This window comes from Salmo salar, chromosome ssa26, assembly GCF_905237065.1.
Source record: "Salmo salar chromosome ssa26, Ssal_v3.1, whole genome shotgun sequence".
NCBI lineage: Eukaryota > Metazoa > Chordata > Actinopteri > Salmoniformes > Salmonidae > Salmo > Salmo salar.
In genome coordinates, this window is record NC_059467.1 from 16050055 (window position 1) to 16069012 (window position 18958).

General features: G+C 44.6%; 1 protein-coding gene across 1 annotated transcript in view; it reads left to right on the forward strand.

Moving 5' to 3' along the window:
• Positions 1–18958, forward strand: part of apba2b (amyloid beta (A4) precursor protein-binding, family A, member 2b) — a 67003-nt gene that overhangs the window by 39225 nt on the left and 8820 nt on the right. The window contains 6 exon segments of the mRNA XM_045708002.1: positions 9111–9800; positions 9802–9942; positions 10004–10462; positions 12309–12389; positions 14922–14961; positions 16231–16376. Of these exon segments, the coding sequence (XP_045563958.1) occupies positions 9132–9800; positions 9802–9942; positions 10004–10462; positions 12309–12389; positions 14922–14961; positions 16231–16376 (1536 nt within the window). The 5' untranslated portion in view covers positions 9111–9131.

Consider the following 18958-nt stretch of genomic DNA (forward strand, 5'->3'; position numbering starts at 1 on the left):
TGTTGTGAGTGATACTGATAAAGAAAACCAGCCTGTTTAAGACTTGGAGATGGGAGTGAAATGTGAAGCGTATATTAAGCAGACCTGAGCATTACAAACACACAGCTAGCACACAGCTAGCCCAGATACTTAGCCCACCCAGTGTGCATGCTGTGTGGACTATTGGCCTCAGACAAATGCACTTACTCCAGAGGAGCTTCTCCGTGAATTTCTCCTTTTAAAGTCTCATTTTTCCAGCTGACTACATTTCATGACTTTAATTTAGTCTTTAATGACTCTGGCATGCTTGATAAAGCAAGTCATTAAAATGTGTTGTAAGGCATCAGAAGAAGGGGTACAGGCCCACTAATACTGCTCTCTACTCTCCTCTCTGCCTTACATTTAGAGGACCAATAGCATCTAGAAATACCGATTTGGCAGACTTGATTTGTTCCAGTTAAATACCATGATGATGTTTGCCATCCCATCTCCATGGCATACATCTTAAATGATAATGAGCTTATTAGTGATGATGTAAATATAGGGGGACAATTTATTTGTTCCAGTGGTCAAATCCATATTGCAATACTTATCAGCCAAAGATATGCTAGAGTGTTACTGTAGCTAGCATTGGAAAGCATCCTCTTCTCCTGACCCTGGAAAAGCACTGTGGGCTCTGCTCTGTTCTATTCCACCATTGTTTAAGCCTGTTGTTTTGGTTTTCTGGAATAAACAATGGGCAGCACTTAGGGGGCTTAAGGCACAGCCATTAGTATTCCTCAGCCCTCTGCTCCTCACACAGAGGGATGTGGTGGTCCCTGCCTTACTGAATGCCTGCCTCCCTCCCTGCCTGGCTTCCGTCTCCTCTGCCCTAAGGCACAGGAATCGGGAGGGACCCGGTCCCAGTCCCCAAGCTCGTGAGCGACGGAGAAGAGGTATATTGAGGCATTTGTCAGCCAAACAAGGAAGGCGTCACAGACTATTTTGAAGCTGTAGCTCATCCACAGATGTACTTTCAGTAAGTCTCTTCATATGAGGAAGCCAGTGAGTGCTCTTCCCCAGCTGAGTCTCTCTCAAATCACTTTATTGCGATGCGGCACGGAGTCTGAGTGCTGAGCGAACCGGGCTCTGCAGGAGAGGGATCATCTCACGGGGACCAACACCCCCCCCTGCTTATCACGCTCTCCCTTGTTCAGTTCTCTGCTCATTACCACTTGATTGGCTTATTTGTGTCCTACATTCACTTTCAGGACCGTGTCCATTCTATTCTAGTCGTGTGGTTACTGGTAGCTTATACTGTATCAGGGAGAAGAGGTTCACAGTGGAATGGTGGTGCAGGGACTGATGATGACTGTATGGGTTCATGTATTATAATTAGGTTATGACTGAATCTCAGTGTGCTATGCTTTAACCTTGATGGGCCAGTGGCAGGGTGAAATTAGTGTGTCTCAATTTGTACCATCACCATGCCCTGAGGCTGCTGCAGTCATCATGTAGGTTCACCTCTGCACTGGGACCTCAGCTGGTTCACACTAATGACAGCTTTCTCTCTATCGCCTGCAGCAAGTTGTGTGCCTGGCTGGAACTCAAGGGCCAGACAAAGGGCTCTAAATTTAGCAAATACACAAACGCACACACACTAACTAGGGCTGCTGAAGAGGAAGACGAATCTTCCCTCAACACGCCTACCTTGCTTCCTGTACAGTATATATGGGAATATTCCACTGACTTAATTATAGTCTACTATAAATCTACATGTGTTTATTGATCAGTCAATCCAAGATTTCACCTGGAGTGAAAATATTTCAAGGAAAACCATATGAACAATGTTCATAGTAAAGAAGTAAAACAGTAACCATGGATGCTAAGTGTAATGATGGTGCAGGGAACATACAGTTTGTATCAGATATCTGTCTATAGATGCTGTCTGGGGAGAATTGGCCTCCAAGGAGTTTTCACCCAATCAGGTGCTGTGTGGCACCTATTGTTTTATTCATATCTCTTACCCAAACATATACAGTACCAGTCAAATTTTGGACACCTACTCATTCAAGGGTTTTTCTTTATTTGTACTGTTTTCTAAATTGTACACTGGGGTGGCAGGTAGCCTAGTGGTTAGAGTGTTGGGCCAGTAACCGAAAGGTAAAAATCTGTCGTTCTGCCCCTGAACAAGGCAGTTAACCCACTGTTCCTAGGCCGTCATTGTAAATAAGAATTTGTTCTTAACTGACTTGCCTAGTTAAATAAAGGTAAAATTAAAAAAAAGTGAAGACATCAAAACTACACATATGGAATCAAATCAAAATCGTGTTAAACAAATCAAAATATATTTTAGATTCTTCAAAGTAACCACACACACACACACGCTTGATGACAGCTTTTGACTGGTACTGTATACAGTGGCGTGCGAAAGTATTCACCCCCCTTGGCATTTTTCCTATTTTGTTACCTTACAACCTGGAATTAAAATAGATTTTTTTTGTGGGTTTGTACCACCTTTTGCAGCAATTACAGCTGCAAATCTCTCTATAAGCTTGGCACATCTAGCCACTGGGATTTTTGCACATTCTTCAAGGAAAAACTGCTCCAGCTCCTTCAAGTTGATGGTGATTGCCTACGGAGCTGTGAAGGGAACGGCACCTCCGTACCTTCAGGCTCTGATCAGGCCCTACACCCAAACAAGGGCACTGCGTTCATCCACCTCTGGCCTGCTGGCCCCCCTACCTCTGAGGAAGCACAGTTCCCGCTCAGCCCAGTCAAAACTGTTCGCTGCTCTGGCACCCCAATGGTGGAACAAGCTCCCTCACGACGCCAGGACAGCGGAGTCAATCACCACCTTCCGGAGACACCTGAAACCCCACATCTTTAAGGAATACCTAGAATAGGATAAAGTAATCCTTCTAACCCCCCCCTTAAAAGATTTAGATGCACTATTGTAAAGTGGTTGTTCCACTGGATATCATAAGGTGAATGCACCAATTTGTAAGTCGCTCTGGATAAGAGACTTAAATGTAATGTAAATGTAAGTTGGATTGGTTCTGCTGGTGTACAGCAATCTTTAAGTTATACCACAGATTCTCAATTGGATTGAGGTCTGGGCTTTGACTAGGCCATTCCAAGACATTTAAATGTTTCCCCTTAAACCATTTGAGTGTTGCTTTAGCAGTATGCTTAGGGTCATTGTCCTACTGGAAGGCGAACCTCCGTCTCCGGGTCTCAAATCTCTGGAAGACTGAAACAGGTTTCCCCTCAATAATCTCCCTATATTTAGCACCATCCATCATTCCTTCAATTCTGACCAGTTTCCCAGTCCCTGCCGATGGAAAAACATCCCCACAGCATGATGCGGCCACCATCATGCTTCATTTTGGGGATGGTATTCTCTGGGTGATGAGAGAGTGTTGGGTTTGTGCCAGACATAGCATTTTCCTTGATGGCCAAAAAGCTCAATTTTAGTCTCATATAACCAGAGTACCTTCTTCCATATGTTTGGGGAGTCTCCCACATGCCTTCTGGCGAACACCAAACGTGTTTGCTTTTTTTTTCTTTAAGCAATGGCTTTTTTTCTGGCAACTCTCTGTAAAGCCCAGCTCTGTGGAGTGTACGGCTTAAAGTGGTCCTATGGACACAGACATGGAGGTGCAGTAAATCCTCAGCAAATTGTATTACGTCTCTGCCTGTTAAATTGAAATCATGCATCATAGCACTGCAATCTGATGTGATGTGCAGGAGGCCCTGTGTTGGGCATCTAAAGAAATGTCTGCATGTGCCTAGGAACAGGGCAGCTTTTAACAAGGCACACCAAACGTTCTGTTTTTCATAATACTGTAAATATTGAAGGACACATCTCCTGTTAACCTAACAGTAGGAATCGGTGGTAGAAATGAGTAATGATGCACCTACTCATTTAAGACCCTCAGGAGCAATTCCCCGATTGTTGATCCATTTTGCGATTGATTTTCATCTGTTATTCTGCTCAAATCATTCAGTATGTAACATCCTTTTGTAGGTGCAAAACGCCTTCTACTTGAACCGCTTTGAACCTCCCCAGTAATACACCTAATATAAAACCTTAACACCTCTGTTTCTTTGTGCAGTAGGAGAAAGCGGTGGGGGGGAGGCACGGACACAGCTGGGAATGACAACAATGTGTCTCTGCAGGGCACCATAGAGAGATGGGTTAATAGATAGTTAACTGTGTTCTGCTCACACTGGCTTCTATACAGACTAGGGGTGCTGTACTACTATGGTTGACTCCTGTAAAAGACCCCCGTTAGTCTCCATCATATAGACAGTTTGCTTGTTTAGTTGTGTGTAACTATGGGGCAAAGCAGATGGGGTTGGCTTACATTATTGACACCATGTAAACTATATTTTGTCTCCAATATTTATTGAAAACATAAGTACATTTGCACAATGAGCACTTGTTGTCTCTCAAATACTTTCTAACGGTTGTTGGTTAGCTAGCTAGGGATTTTTTTTGTTGTTGCCATATTAGCATAGACGTGACATTAGTAAAAACACCTCAAAACAAGACGGATGGGTATCAAGAACAAGATAAAACTAGCTGAAACGAGACACCTCCGATTCACCACATGGCAGCTTCTTGTCATCGTTGCTAGCTATCTGGCCATCCAGAATCACAACAACACACTGCCTTCTGCCCCATTGAAGGGTGCGCATTGTTTTCGTGACTTGTCAGCTAACCCGTCTATAGACACTTCCATTTCTTTTGGGTATCTGTTGGTCATACTTTACCTTGTACAGAACAGTGGTGTGTGAGACTGATCTTTGACCATGATCCTGTCATGTGTGGAGTGTAGTTTTCTACGGTGGGTGTTGATCAATAATCTGATAGGTTTCTCTCTTGCAATGTGAGCAAGATGCAGTGCCAGTTGAAAGGACAGAGAGCTGCCATGTTCAGCACGTTGCAGCGATGGAAGCTGAAAGGACAGAGAGCTGCCATGTTCAGCACGTTGCAGCGATGGAAGCTGAAAGGACAGAGAGCTGCCATGTTCAGCACGTTGCAGCGATGGAAGCTGAAAGGACAGAGAAAACACACTGCAGCTTGTTTGGAAAGGAAGTGATTAAGTCATTCTATTGGGGTTTACAAAGGAGGCGTTTTACATATCTAATCAAATAAGCACTGAAGTGCAATTACTAGCATGATTAGGGCCAATTAGTTGGGATCCATTTCACTGTTGTTGTGTGCAATACGATATAGGCGCTGCCTATGCCACTGTTTCTGTTAACACCAGTCTTGCTTTCATTTTGTCCGTACTGTACTTCCAGCAAGCTATAGGCTCATTTAAATAAATCCAGTAGAATATAAACATTATTGTTTCCTTGTTGTCAAGTTAAGTGTTAGAATGGTTGGGCTGCTGTGAAAGAAGCAGATTAACCTCCTTCACAGGTAGAATACAGTAAGTCATATTAAGAAAAGCAAGTGCATGGACATTAGGTGTGTTACACAAAGATACTGCATAAGCTGCTATATCACGTGGGAACAGCCATAGAGAAACCACTTTGATATTCCTCTCTTGACATACATATTAGAATGTCCTAATTATAGGAAGCACAAGGGAAAAAACACATATTGTACCGTCGTGCTGTTTTTATGAGCTTTCCAGTAATTTCCTCACTGTGACGCTCATAGTCACTATTCTAATTAAGGCTGCTTGTTCAAAAAGGACCAACTGTGATTTGTACCAGGGTTTAGTCGTCAGGCCTGTCACGTGTTTTACAGCAATCAGATGAGGGAGACTTGGGAGTTGGACACAATAGGCCATGTGGCACTGGCTGGTGTCAGGATTCACATTGACATGGTTCTGTGTCGTTCAGGGGATGATATCTTTGTGAGAGGAGTAGTCTATGGGAAAAAGGTTGAACGGTATGTAGATCGTTCTGCGTTATATTTCATTTTGAATTAGGGGTATACCAGGGGACAGAATACAAATTGCCCTGAACAGGTAGGACAGATTTCTTATGTATTTGTTGTGATAGGTCGTCATTCACATGGTAATGTATTCAAATTCAATAAAAGCTGTCAAGTCTGTAATTCATACGGCTCAGCCCAAACAAAGCAGAATTTGGGAAAGCTATTTGGGGACTGGGAGGATTGAATGATTCACACCTCAGAAATTCTATTGATAGACAGGTAGACACACAGACACTCTGCACATACAAAATAGATCCAGGCAGACAGAATACATTGAAGGAGAGGTAAAACATACACACTCTTGGTAGAAACACTCAGTCAACAGATTTATCCAGGGGTCATGTGGTGGATTTATTCAGAACCAAACAAAGAGGAGGTGAAAGGTCATTGGTAGACATAGGAGGCAGTTACTCTTAGCTATCAATAATTGCCCATTGGGAGTGTCAAGGCAGGGCTGGGCTGGCTGCCTGAGGATGCTGGAAATAATAGGGGGAGCAGGGGAGGAGCAGGGAGGGAGGAGCGTAGAGGAGAGCAGCTGGTGGGGGATGGGGTAAGCCAGGGCAATACGCCTGTATCACTACACGCCTGGCCTTCTTCAACACTACTACTGCTCAGGACCAGAGACAGAGGTAGGACATATAGTTCCATGCCTTATTATTGTTGCTCTTTATGAGTCTCTGCCAGTCAGAAATCTACAGCATGTGTCAACTATCACATTTCCTATTGTACCCACTATGACGATAGAAAGCTGGGTTGAATGGGGAATCATGTGTTCTGTACATGTGTTTGAACTTGCTCTCCCCATAGACTTTCCAGTGAACAGCCTCTTTGTCTAGCAACAGCATCAGCAGTATTACTCCGAGTCAGTCACCTGAATGGGTGGCCGTAATGTGGGTTGTGACTGTGAATGTGTGCTTTTGGAGCTACACCTCGTCCACTCCCAGACACAGCCTCCTGGCGGACAGGGAGGTGGGGACGGGACCTCTGCCTCCCTGTGGATGCTGGAGTGGGGGTAATTAGCCGTTGCAATCACCTCTGATGGCAAAACGTCAATATGGGCAGAGGGAGAGAGAGAGAGAGAAGAGGGGAAAGGAACATCAAAAGCCCCTCAGAGAGCAGCCAGTTGTTAGTGGCAACTGGTGGAGATGAGACAGGTGGAAGGAACATAGAGGAGAGGAGGAGAGAAAGTGGGACACCAGGTCAGTGTTCCCTCACTCTCTCTTTAAATCGCAGTATTTTAATCTAATGTTTTTGTGCTCATCTTCACAGCCTTGTGTGTGTGCGTCCTCTATTAATGGCTTCTCACGTGATTTATACCATCCCTTCGCTGTTTGATAGCTTTTTAATGAGATTGTTGAATTTGTTTAGGGCCATGCGTGTAGAAGCACCAGAAATACCCCAACGTAATCGCTCCCTGCTCGCCTCGTGGCCGCACCCTAACAATGATTCGAGCGATCTGAATTAGGAGAATGATCCCAATCTCCCAGGCGAGCCTTTCTCCACCCTGGTGTGTACAGATCAATACCAGTCCAGATACTCTGGGAGACTGAACATCTCGCCAATCTCTCCCGTTCTAGGAGTGAATATTCACAGGTCTCTGTGTAGAGATGACCTCCATTTTGAGTATCGATTGTATGACTGTCAAAGTCCAATTAGCTTAAGGTAAAGGCAGGCTCCCTCTTTGTTTCATTCTCTTGCCTCAGACGTTTGTCCGCAGGCCAAACACAACTCAATGCAAAGCGCTGTATTGAGCAGAGTTCTGTATTGTGCCAAGGCTAATGCAGTAGTGCCAAGTAAGCACTTAAATGTGGGTGTGGGTAAGCTACTCGAGAACCTGTCTGCCTCCAATAGCAGTAATTGATCAGGTCTTTCAGTGGTGAAGAGATCCTGTGTCCAGTCGCAGGTTGAGAGAAAGAGAGAGAGGCTTTTGTGTTCAGCAGGGGAATCGATGTGTATCAGCCATTTGTAAAGGCATTGATGCTATGTTAGGATGAGTTAGACCTAACTTAGAGGTATGCACAGAGCACTGACTCTTTGTTTTGTCAGACTAGTTCTCCTGATCTTTACCACAGTGAGGTGCACATGATGGTTTGGAACTGTTTCCATACTGAGATCAATGCTTCTACGATGCTAGTTGTAATATGCTGGGGTGTGTATGTGGTTAAAAGCCTTTTATTTATTTTATTTTATTACTTTTTTTTTTAAATGTAAGGGGTCGATCAGCTTTAATATTGTAGATAGATTGTGCCTTCCATCAATGTAATTGTCTGCATCCTTTCCAATCCCCCATATACTATATATATTTTTAGTAAATACATATATATATATATATTTAAAAATATATAATATTTTACTTTATTATTTTCCCCTAAGGCTACCACCCCTCCCCTAATCGGAGTAAACTAATGGACAGCAACACTTAGGTTTCTACTTCCAGCTTATAAATACTATATACATTTTACGGACATAACTATTGTAAAAATATACTATCTTGGTTGTATTCCCCATTTATATAACATTCTATTGATTGCAAGAATTTTGTATAATCATTTAAATGGAAAAACATCTACGTTTTGAATCCGGCGTCGTTTTGTGGATCAGTTCAAGATCCATGTGCCATGGAATTGGAACATAAAAAATCACTTCCTAACTATTTTGCAATCTATATGACACAGCTGTCAATTTTTGGTCCTTAAATAAACCAGGTATACTTTATTTTTTTATTCCTAACACTTTTCTTTTAACCAAATTTGGTCTTTAATGCAGTGCCGACAGACAACTTCCTTACTTTCTCCCCCTTCCACTTGCCTTTTCCATTTTTGCGGTAATACTGAAATGAGTTGCTTGTAATTTTGGGTAGAGCAGTTGTTCAAAAGCCTTTATTGGTTCCCTCACTACGTCTTTTTGTTTTGAATGTGATGATGAAAAGCTAAACATCCACCGTGCCTTTCCTTCCTTCCTGTCAGTCATAGTGCATCTGTAATTGGCCCTAACAGGTTTTCACAGTCGGACAACAGAGTGGTTAACTCTCTCACTGTGTCTATTAGGCTCACTCACTGGGGGGCATAACACTTAGAAAACTTTTCATCTTTGTAGCCGTCCTGCACTGTATTTCATTGAAATGTTGTTTGTGATGATTGTACTGTAGCACTATAGCTCTAATGGTGCGGTTCTGTCTTTCTGCGTTCTGTAGGACTGAGGACCATTGAGATGCATGGCTTGTAAGCAGCCAGCGCCTGCGATGGCTCACAGGAAGAGGCCAGGGACCAGCGGCTCCAGCTGCAGCATGGTGGAGCCCCCCGTACGGCCCCCCTGCCCCGCCGCCTACCCCCCAGAGCAGCACAGCCAGGAGCATGAGGAGGGGCCAGGGGAGGAGGAGGAGGTCCACTACTGCCGCCAGCAGGGCCTGGAGCCAGAGCTGACGGACAGCCGGCCGGACACACCTACTACACCGGAGCCGGAACACGAGCATGAACACAGCCATGACCACGATCACCCAGACTGCCACGGCCATGATGACCACAGTCACAGCGACGACCATGCAGAGTGCCATGGCCACGACCGCGACCATGCAGACTGTCACGGTCACAGTCACGACGATGTAGACTGTCACGACCACGGCCACGTGCACAGTCACATCAATGACCACGACCATGCAGGCTGCCACGGCCACCGTCACGACCACGCTGACAGCCTGGACGGAGACTCCAGCTCTGACTATGTGAACAACACCTCAGAGGAGGAGGACTATGATGAAGGTCTGCCGGAGGAGGACGAGGGCATCACCTACTACATCCGCTACTGCCCTGAGGATGACAGCTACCTGGAGGGCAGCATGGACTGCAACGAGGCCGAGGCTGACTACACCGCCAGCACCGTGCAGCACGTCCGGGCTGAGCCCCCCGGGCGACACAGACGAGTGCCAGGAAGCGGTGGAGGAGTGGGTGGAGGGAGAAGGGGGGGTGGAGGTGGGGGAGGTGCGCTGTGAGGTGGTGGAGCAGGACCCAGATGAACAGATCTACGACGTCCTGGACCACCACCCACACCCCGCCGCCGTCCTGCACGAGTCCCCCCCCACCCACAGAGGAGGAGGAAGAGGAGGAGGTGAGAGCTGGGGTTGCCTACACTGGGGACTACTATGGCCCAGAGGAGGACAATGGGAACTCCGTGGTTCACGTACCGCGGTCTCCATACCGTGGCCGTAAGGTGGTAGTGGAGGGGGAGACAGGGGAGGAGGCGGAGGAGGACATTGACCAGATAGTGGCAGAGATCAAGATGAGTATGAGCATGGGTAGTCTGAGCAGCGGTGGCACTGACCAGAGCCCTGACGAGCTGGTGCAAGACAGTGTACCCAATGACTACCACGCTCCTGAGGCCCACGCCAATCCTGAGCCTGCCCCCTACACCCCAACCCCACACCGCCACGACAGCAGACCCAAGTCCCTCAACCTTCCCTCCACACGGCACAACAACCCTGAGCTCCAGAGGGGCTTCAAGGTTCATTCCCGCACCCCGGAGGAGCGACAGCAGTGGGCTCAAGAACAGGTGAGAGTGAGAGGCCATTTTGTTGGGTATTTTCTATACACACTCATTGAATCTCCTCTATTGAAATGATGTGAATGACAAGTCAGACGTACGGTTTAGGTGATGTGTTGAGAAGGTTGTCAGAATAGAAATCCAACGTTAATGTCTCGTCTAAAATTTACAGGGAGATCAAGGACCGAGTGGTCAAACTGATTTTCAGACTTTCAGATTCCTCTAACACTAATCTCCTGGATAAACTTGACTTTGGTTTTTAATCGTCTAGATTTTGTGGCATTTACCAAAGTATTAGTTTTAGAAGGTCTATAACCAACTCTTAAACCATGGTCCTCCTTTACACTTTACCCGAGTGGGGGATGGTCCAATGCCGTCAGGGAGAGATCTGTGTAGACTAACGTTATGCATTAAAGGTCAAATCGTGGGGCTGCTTATATTTGTCCTGTTTCATACATGCACAAGTGTGTAACCTTGTACAGTGTGTGGTGAAATGGAAATGCATGTCCCACTCCCTCCGAGGCATCCTCGTAGAGTGGGGTCACGACGTGTTTAACACAGCTGGAGACAGAAGATGTACGGCCAGGTTATGTTCAGATTCTGCTGCAGACCGATGCCATTGGAACGGATTAAAACAAGATTTGCGATAGGGAGATATTTATTATGTGTGAGGTGGTTGACAGACAGGTTATTGCATTTTAGCTATAGTGCAGCTAGTGAGACCCGTCCCCCAGTCACAGCCAGACACCTTGAGCTCCCCTCTCTATCTCCCACGCCCACTGCCCTCATTCAGATCCAGCCGGTTCTTGTATTCCACACAGACGCCTCTTCCTGTCCTCCACCCAGCCCCTCTCTGTGTTCTACCATGCTCGCCCCCAGCCCAGCCAGATGGTGAGGTGTGGGGAGAGCCTGTGTGTGTGCCCTGCAGTATGGGATGGCAGCATGCTGATACACACCTGCTCCACAGTGGTGTGCATGTGTGTTATGTGTGTGTGGTTGTGTGTGTTCTCTTTACTGTGTTGATGGAGAGAAATGGGACAGGCCACATAACTGGATTATATTGGAAGCAAGCACATATTGTGCAGAACAGTCACTGACGACAACAAATAAAGAAAATCTACTGCCCAGGTTAAATTCGGTGACCGTTTGTGGTTTTACGCAGCAGTTGTAAATGCTTTGCTAAATGCTTTCAGCGTTCAGGTACTGTGATTAAGGCTCACAGAAGTGTTTGAAAACATCAGATTCAGGCTTGATACTTCCTCAGGGCAGAGATTTGTTTTATCCTGTCACACAAATGGATCTGATTTTTAATTCATTACTGTGTGCTCAAGCTGTTGTGTAGATGTTGAATACTAATCAGGACTTTGCGCTGTGCCGTCACTGCAAAAAGAAGGATTGTTGAGTTATGTAAATATGAAATGAGAGCAATTTCATCATCTTTAATTTCATCAGTGTCATGCTTTGCTAAGTAAATGTGAACTGCCATGACTATAGCGGTACGCAAGACAACATGTTGTCGTGTGTGTGTGTGTGTGTGTGTGTGTGTGTGTGTGTGTGTGTGTGTGTGTGTGTGTGTGTGTGTGTGTGTGTGTGTGTAATTTACAGAAACACGTGTTACTGAACTCAGTTCATGTCTGGTAATAGCATGACCTTATTCTTTTCCCCCATTACAACTACTCTCTTTTCTCCGACCCATAGAGAAATGTATGGGACTGTATTACTAATGTATGTTAGCTGTAGCTCCCTCAGGGATCGGTCCTTTTTTTTTCTTCATTTCCACTGTCTGCTTGGAAATGTGTTATTAACTCTCTGTTGCCCGCTGGTCCCTGTTTAACCCCTGGTTTAACCTCCACAGATGACCAACGGTGCAGAGCAGCCCAGGAAACAGCAGCGTTCTGACCTCAACGTGCCGCTGGAGAACAACAATGTCCCGGAGGTAAACTGTCTCTGTCTGCAGTCCAAACTTATTGCGACAGGTGATATTATGTGGAATACATAACAGTATTATTACTGTCCTGTGCTTGTCCTTCAGAGCCAGTGTCATGGGTGTGAAGGCATTTTCTTCAGATTATTATCATACAGATTATTTATCATCAAATTAATCTTTATTTATACATCAGATTTCAGACATGGAAGGCAACACAATGTGCTTTACAGGGAAAAATAAATAAATAATAACAATGAAAATAAAAGCTGTATCCCAGAGGTTAGCTAGCTAACATTGAACCTGGTTGGTTAGCTCCCAGCAGATTCATGCAGGGTAGTAACGACATGATTTGGCACTATGCTCATTGTTGTTTAACTAGCTAACGTTAGCTGGCTGGCTCGTTAGCTAACGTTATGTGATGTGTGTGATCTTACACGTTGTTTACTTAGCTAGGTTAATTGTTTACCTAGCTAGCTAGCTACATGTCTTAAGTTAAAGTGTACAACACCCGTTGAATATGGCCGGTGTCAGTAAACGTCGGCAGAAAAGCAGAATTAAATTGTTGCCAGCAGAGCTGGTTAGGCTGTTTTCATGTTATCCAGAGGTAAACTAATCATTGGCCAGAGCGTCAAGTGTGCGCTCTGAACGCTCCGAGGGTGAAACGATATGGGTGGGGCTAAAGCTTAAGAGGGTGTGAACGATGCTGAATGGGTGGAGACAAAGAAGAGCTCTTCACCAGATACCAAAACATTCAAAGGCCATTTTCTCAAAAGTGAGTTTACAAGTTTATCAACTTTCACAGCAGAATTACTTTCCCATTGTTCCTCAACTGCAGTGAATGATATACCATTTTGTAGCTCTGAGTCTCTACTTTTATCCAATATAAAAAACACAATTTCAAATTTTGCTACGCAAGACCGAATAAAGGTGATGAGTCACATATTTACTACACAACAAACAAAATATATATATTTTTTAAATGATACAAACTGAACAACTAAAAAGCACCCTAAGGAAAAGAAAAGCTAAAAATGTGTTTTAAAATCTCCACAGTTTCGGCCCACTTCAGGTTCTCTGGCAGGCTATTCCAGATCGTTAAAAGGCCAGTGCCAGAGGATTTATGAGAATCAATTAACTGTGTTTATGAATGAATGAAGTCCCTGTCTCCAGGTAACACAGTGTGGTTGTCCAGTTTTCTTAAGGAAATCACCACTGTTATTATTGTGGACATTTCTCTCAGGGACATTCTATACAATGCTGCTATCCTCATCCCTCACTTCCATTGCTCTGAAAGGAAGGGAATTGGCTGTGCCCTTTTTTGACTCTGCAGTCAAGTCACTAGTTGGGAGCAGCAAGCTGTGTGTTTACATCAGGGAAAACCACTCAACCTTGACCTGTTCAAATGACGCTTTGAGACAAAGCCCTATCTGCTCTGCGCAACCTCCATAGGAACCCTCTCCTCTGCCCAACCCAGTCTTATCATCCTAACATGGTTTTGTCTGGCCAGGCTTTCATTCACACACCACCACTAAGCCTGGAGAGCACAGCCGAACTGCAGAGCAAGGCACATCTTCACTTTAAAGGTCATCTAGTATGATACGGTAGGATTTAAGTATTGGCAAAGCAACAGCTGGGTATATATTTGCGGGAGACCACTATAGCATATGTGTACCAAGATATACTAGGAAGATGTTTCCCTTTTAAGTTATTAAGTGGTTTGATAATGCTCCTGGGCCTTCCTCACAGACTGTAATGAACGGCCACACATATTTCAGCCTGGACCCTCCATTTGAGTGGCATGTCTTTCAAGTGACGGCCATTACTCAGAGTGCTTTTAATGTGTGGCTCTCGCATGCAGAGCTCTGTAGAAGTATTGATATACAGTAGTGTTTTACATCTGAAGAGTTAGGCATGTCATGACCCTGCATGTTAACATGGACCACTGTTTACCATCAGGTCGATGCCATAAAGTTGTTTCCTTTTGATCTGTACTATACACTCTTAGGAAAAAAAGGGTTCCAAAAGGGTTGTTTGGCTGTCCCCATAGGAGAACCCTTGTTCGTTCCTGGTAGAACCAATTTTGGTTCCAGGTAGGACCATTTTTAGTTCCATATAGAACTCTCTATGGAAAGGGTTCTGCATGGAATCCAGTGTTCTACCTGGAACCAGAAAGGGTTTCAAAGGGTTCTCCTATGGCGACAGCCAAAGAACCCTTTTAGGTTCTAGATAGCACATTGTTTTCTAAGAGTGTAGCACACTTCTACGTATTCAGTTTTTGCATCGCTTCTTACATTTTCTTCCTCATCTGTTGATGAATAGGGTTTGTATCAATTTCATAGGCTACTTTGAACTGATGTTCAAAAATGTTTCGTCTTCTTTGACAGAATGAAGCTTTTGGAGTTTGTTGGACTGTTGTTTGTTGTGGAAGCCAAAGGCCTTGCAGAGAGGCGGTTTTCCTTTCAGTTTCATGAAATGAGATAATGCATATTTCATTCCGCTTTACTAATTCAGAGAGTTCAATCAAGACTTTCTGTTTTTCAGGAAACAAAGAAGGCTGCATCTTTCCCCAGCTTTGTTGATGGTAAGGCACCTCTACGTCTGTTTATTTTGAGGATGAAATCAAAAGACAAAAATGAATCAAATTCACAACATCAAAAACAGATATTCCCTGTAAGAGGCTTATATCGCTTTGGGTGCAGGGATCTGGTCATTCCAAGGATACTCGATTTGTCTCTCTAATTCAAGCGCCTTGATAACCACTCAAAATCTAGTTGCAAAATGACAGATCATGGAGTATTAAGGGGAGAAAATAATGAGCTTGCAGCTGTTGCATGAGATCAACATGAGATCAACGAGTCTGCATTTGAAAATGAAGACAAACAAGGAAGTAAATACGAATGACCATATTCATTTTTCATGATCTTTATTTGGACAATTTACCTGAGAGCCATCATGTCAGACGTGTCAGTGATTTAGTCGTCAATGTGGGAGGGCTATCTAAGCAGGCCAGTCCCAGGCCTCTGTGTGTGTTTGGTTTGAGATGTTTTCAAGGCATTCTTCACCAAGCCCCTTTCACCACTGGGCAGCGAACGGCAGGGCCTAATATTCCTGGAGGCTGAGCTGTTTCTTTCTTTCACTTTCTCTGATATTATGACAGTGCATTTTATCCCTCAGTGGATGTCACAGAGTCTACGTCTGCGTATCACACGGGCACATGAATCCCGTGGTGCCTCTCTCAGCTCCCTGCCCACCCATGGCCATTTTACTGCTCAAGCCTCCGCCATGATTGTTTCTCTGCATAATACCCAACAGCTACAGAATTGCAGTGTTTTATTTATTCAAATTGTACGTACAGAAAGCTGCCAATACTCATACACTACCATTCAAAAGATTGGAGTCACTTAGAAATGTCCTTGTTTTTGAAAGAAAAGCAAATTTTTTTGTCCATTAAAATAACATCAAATCGATTAGAAATACAGTGTAGACATTGTTAATGTTGTAAATGACTATTGTAGCTGAAAACAGCTGATTTTTTTTAAATGGAATATCTACATAGGCGTACAGAGGCCCATTATCAGCAACCATCACTCCTGTGTTCCAATGGCACGTTGTGTTAGCTAATCCAAGTTTATCATTTTAAAAATGTGTTTTTCTTTCAAAAACAAGGACATTTCTACGTGACCCCAAACTTTTTAACGGTAGTGTACGTATATGACCTTTCAACTCAGAGCTTAACTAGAACAACACAGAGATTACTTTGTTTTGCAAAATAAATATGATCTAATAGCGTTTATCTTCTCCTGCTCCTTCGTATCTCTGTCCATCCATTCTCCCTGTCCCTCTCTGTCAGTTCCAGGGCCCTGTGAGCCAGAAGATCTTATTGATGGCATCATCTTTGCTGCTAACTACCTGGGCTCCACCCAGCTGCTCTCTGAGAGGAACCCGTCCAAGAACATCCGCATGATGCAGGCCCAGGAGGCTGTCAGCCGGGTCAAGGTACGGACAGACAGCAGACAGGCCTTCCAACACTTGCACAAACACACACGCACACATAGACACACGCGCACACACACACACACACACACACACACACACACACACACACTGCACCACCCGTTTCAAATCCCGCAAACAGCTTCCCTTCCTTCCTTCCTTTTCATATGGATGTTGTTTTGATCTGGTATATTTTCACTGTGACTCTAGGAACCGTTTTGGAAGGATCAGAGTGAAGGGTGTCTGATGTGTTTGTTTACACCCCAGGAGACAGTGTCCAATCTAGTAGGATTATTGCTACTGTACTGCAGGACGCAGTGGTATTGTGTAATCATGTTGCTCCCCAGTGGGTTAGTTTATAGTCCTTTTAGCTCTGTTTACAACCCACTGTTAGATTTTTATACTGTCAGTATTTAATGATGCCCAATAGAGGAAACAACCTTTAAGATATTCATCAATATGATTGAATCTTTGTAGTTGTAGTATATCTTGAATAAACGTTATATTCATGTTTCAGGCATATATAAAACCTGATGGAGACATCAAAGCTTGTACAGAGTATTGCCATAACCTCTGGAAACCTTTTTAATAAGTACTCTAAATGGAACCTCTCGCTGTAGATAGTCTGCAATCTGGGCAGACAGAAATACAGTTTTATAAATGGACTTCAAATGTGAGTGCAAGGTGCTGGTCTTTTTAATTCAAGTGAGGTCCAGATTGGCCTATTAAATCCACATGGACGTCAACGCTGTTTATCTCCCCAGTCAGAGCAGTTTGAGATTTTGCCAGAATTAGCAGTCCATTAGTGCTCCAGTTGGGTCAGATTGGGCTAAAGCATGTGTCACATGGTGTTGGTAATGGATTGCTGGCTCACAGAGGTTATGTTTCCCCTTCCATTTCCGTCCCCTTTTCTACATGTATTGTCTGCTATGAATACTGATGGAGAGCAGCCAGAGAGAATGGCCATATTCAAAACAGACTCCGCCACTGTGCATTCCAATCACTTCACTACTGGTTGGCTCTCAACTAGCTGTGGAGTTATGATTGCTTTTGGCAGTCTAGCTTCTGAAAGGCCATTTATGCAAGGGCCGTTTCCCCTCAGTCTGATAACAGTATGATCACAAATATAGTATTTGCACAGTATGCATTCCTGCGCAGTGAAATGTGTATGTTTTTGAATGAGTTCATGTGTGCTGACAATGTATTGTTGAGACCATTTGTTGAGACTCTATACATGACTTTAGGAGCTATACCTGTTGGATCAAAGAAAATACAACCCAAGATGATACACCAAATGTTCCAAAAACTGTCCAGGCACAATACATTTCCTCTCCCTCTCATGAAAACATGCGCTGGGCTGTATAATGAATATTTTATAACCTAACTCACAGTGGTCCACTGGCACTTGGCTGGGATCTACTTTTAGGAACATCCACCTGTGGCAAGGCCAGCCAGTCACTGCAGAGCAGAGATGGGAGTGTATGTTAGCTCAGTGGGTCAGATTGGCCCACAGCTCAGTGTGACACAGTGGCACACTCTCCTGTCCAGCAGCAGTCTGCGTCAGGTGATCCTTCCATCTGGCAGCTTTTGTAGGGACATTTGAGTCTTGAAGGCCCCTGCCTCCCTTCCACTGCTGCTGGGATCTGGCTCCATCCATCCCAGTGAAAAGAAATCCAATCTGTTCAGCTGTGGAGAAGGCCATCGGGAAGCATGCCACTTGTTCCCTGCCCTCATCTGAGGAGGAACTGAAGATGATGTGTCTCTCCACAGATGAATTGGCCATATGTCACTCTGGACGCAGGGGATTGGGCACTTTTATGTGTTGGTAGCTACCATTTCTTCACACACCAACCCCTGAGCACTGGGACTGGGTCAGGGTGCTCTGTGCTGTCTGCCTCCCTCGGTACCATTTTATAGTTCTCAGATCTTAGCCACACCAACAACAACCCACACACAGATTAATTACACTGCTGTCTACAATATTTAGTCCAACGCTACAGAGAACAAAGTAAGCCAGACACACACACACACACACACACACACACACACACACACACACACACACACACACACACACACACACACACACACACAACGTTGTTGTATGTTTTATTTATACAGATCTTTTTTGGCATGCTCCCATCATTTTGATGTAATATTTATACAGCTTCATCGCCCACTCCTTTTTCTGCCTGCCTTGATTTGATGCAGTAGATGTAGCTGGAGGACTCAGATGTCTGCCTTGATTTGATGCAGTAGATGTAGCTGGAGGACTCAGATGTCTGCCTTGATTTGATGCAGTAGATGTAGCTGGAGGACTCAGATGTCTGCCTTGCATTAGAAGGTGGAGGAGTAAATGTGTTACAAACAACCCAGGATCATCACCCCGAAGGCTATTCTCTGCTCTGCTTCCCATACAAACACAAATAAACGGACTAGTTGCAGCACGCAAACATCAAACTTGCTTGACCCGACTGAGAGGCGAGATCATGCCCTCTGCTCTGTGTCTCAGCAAATGGTGAAGCGGTAGAGAGAGTGCTGACCCTTCCTCTGCTCCTGGCTGGCTGGCTTGCATAGAGCTGTGG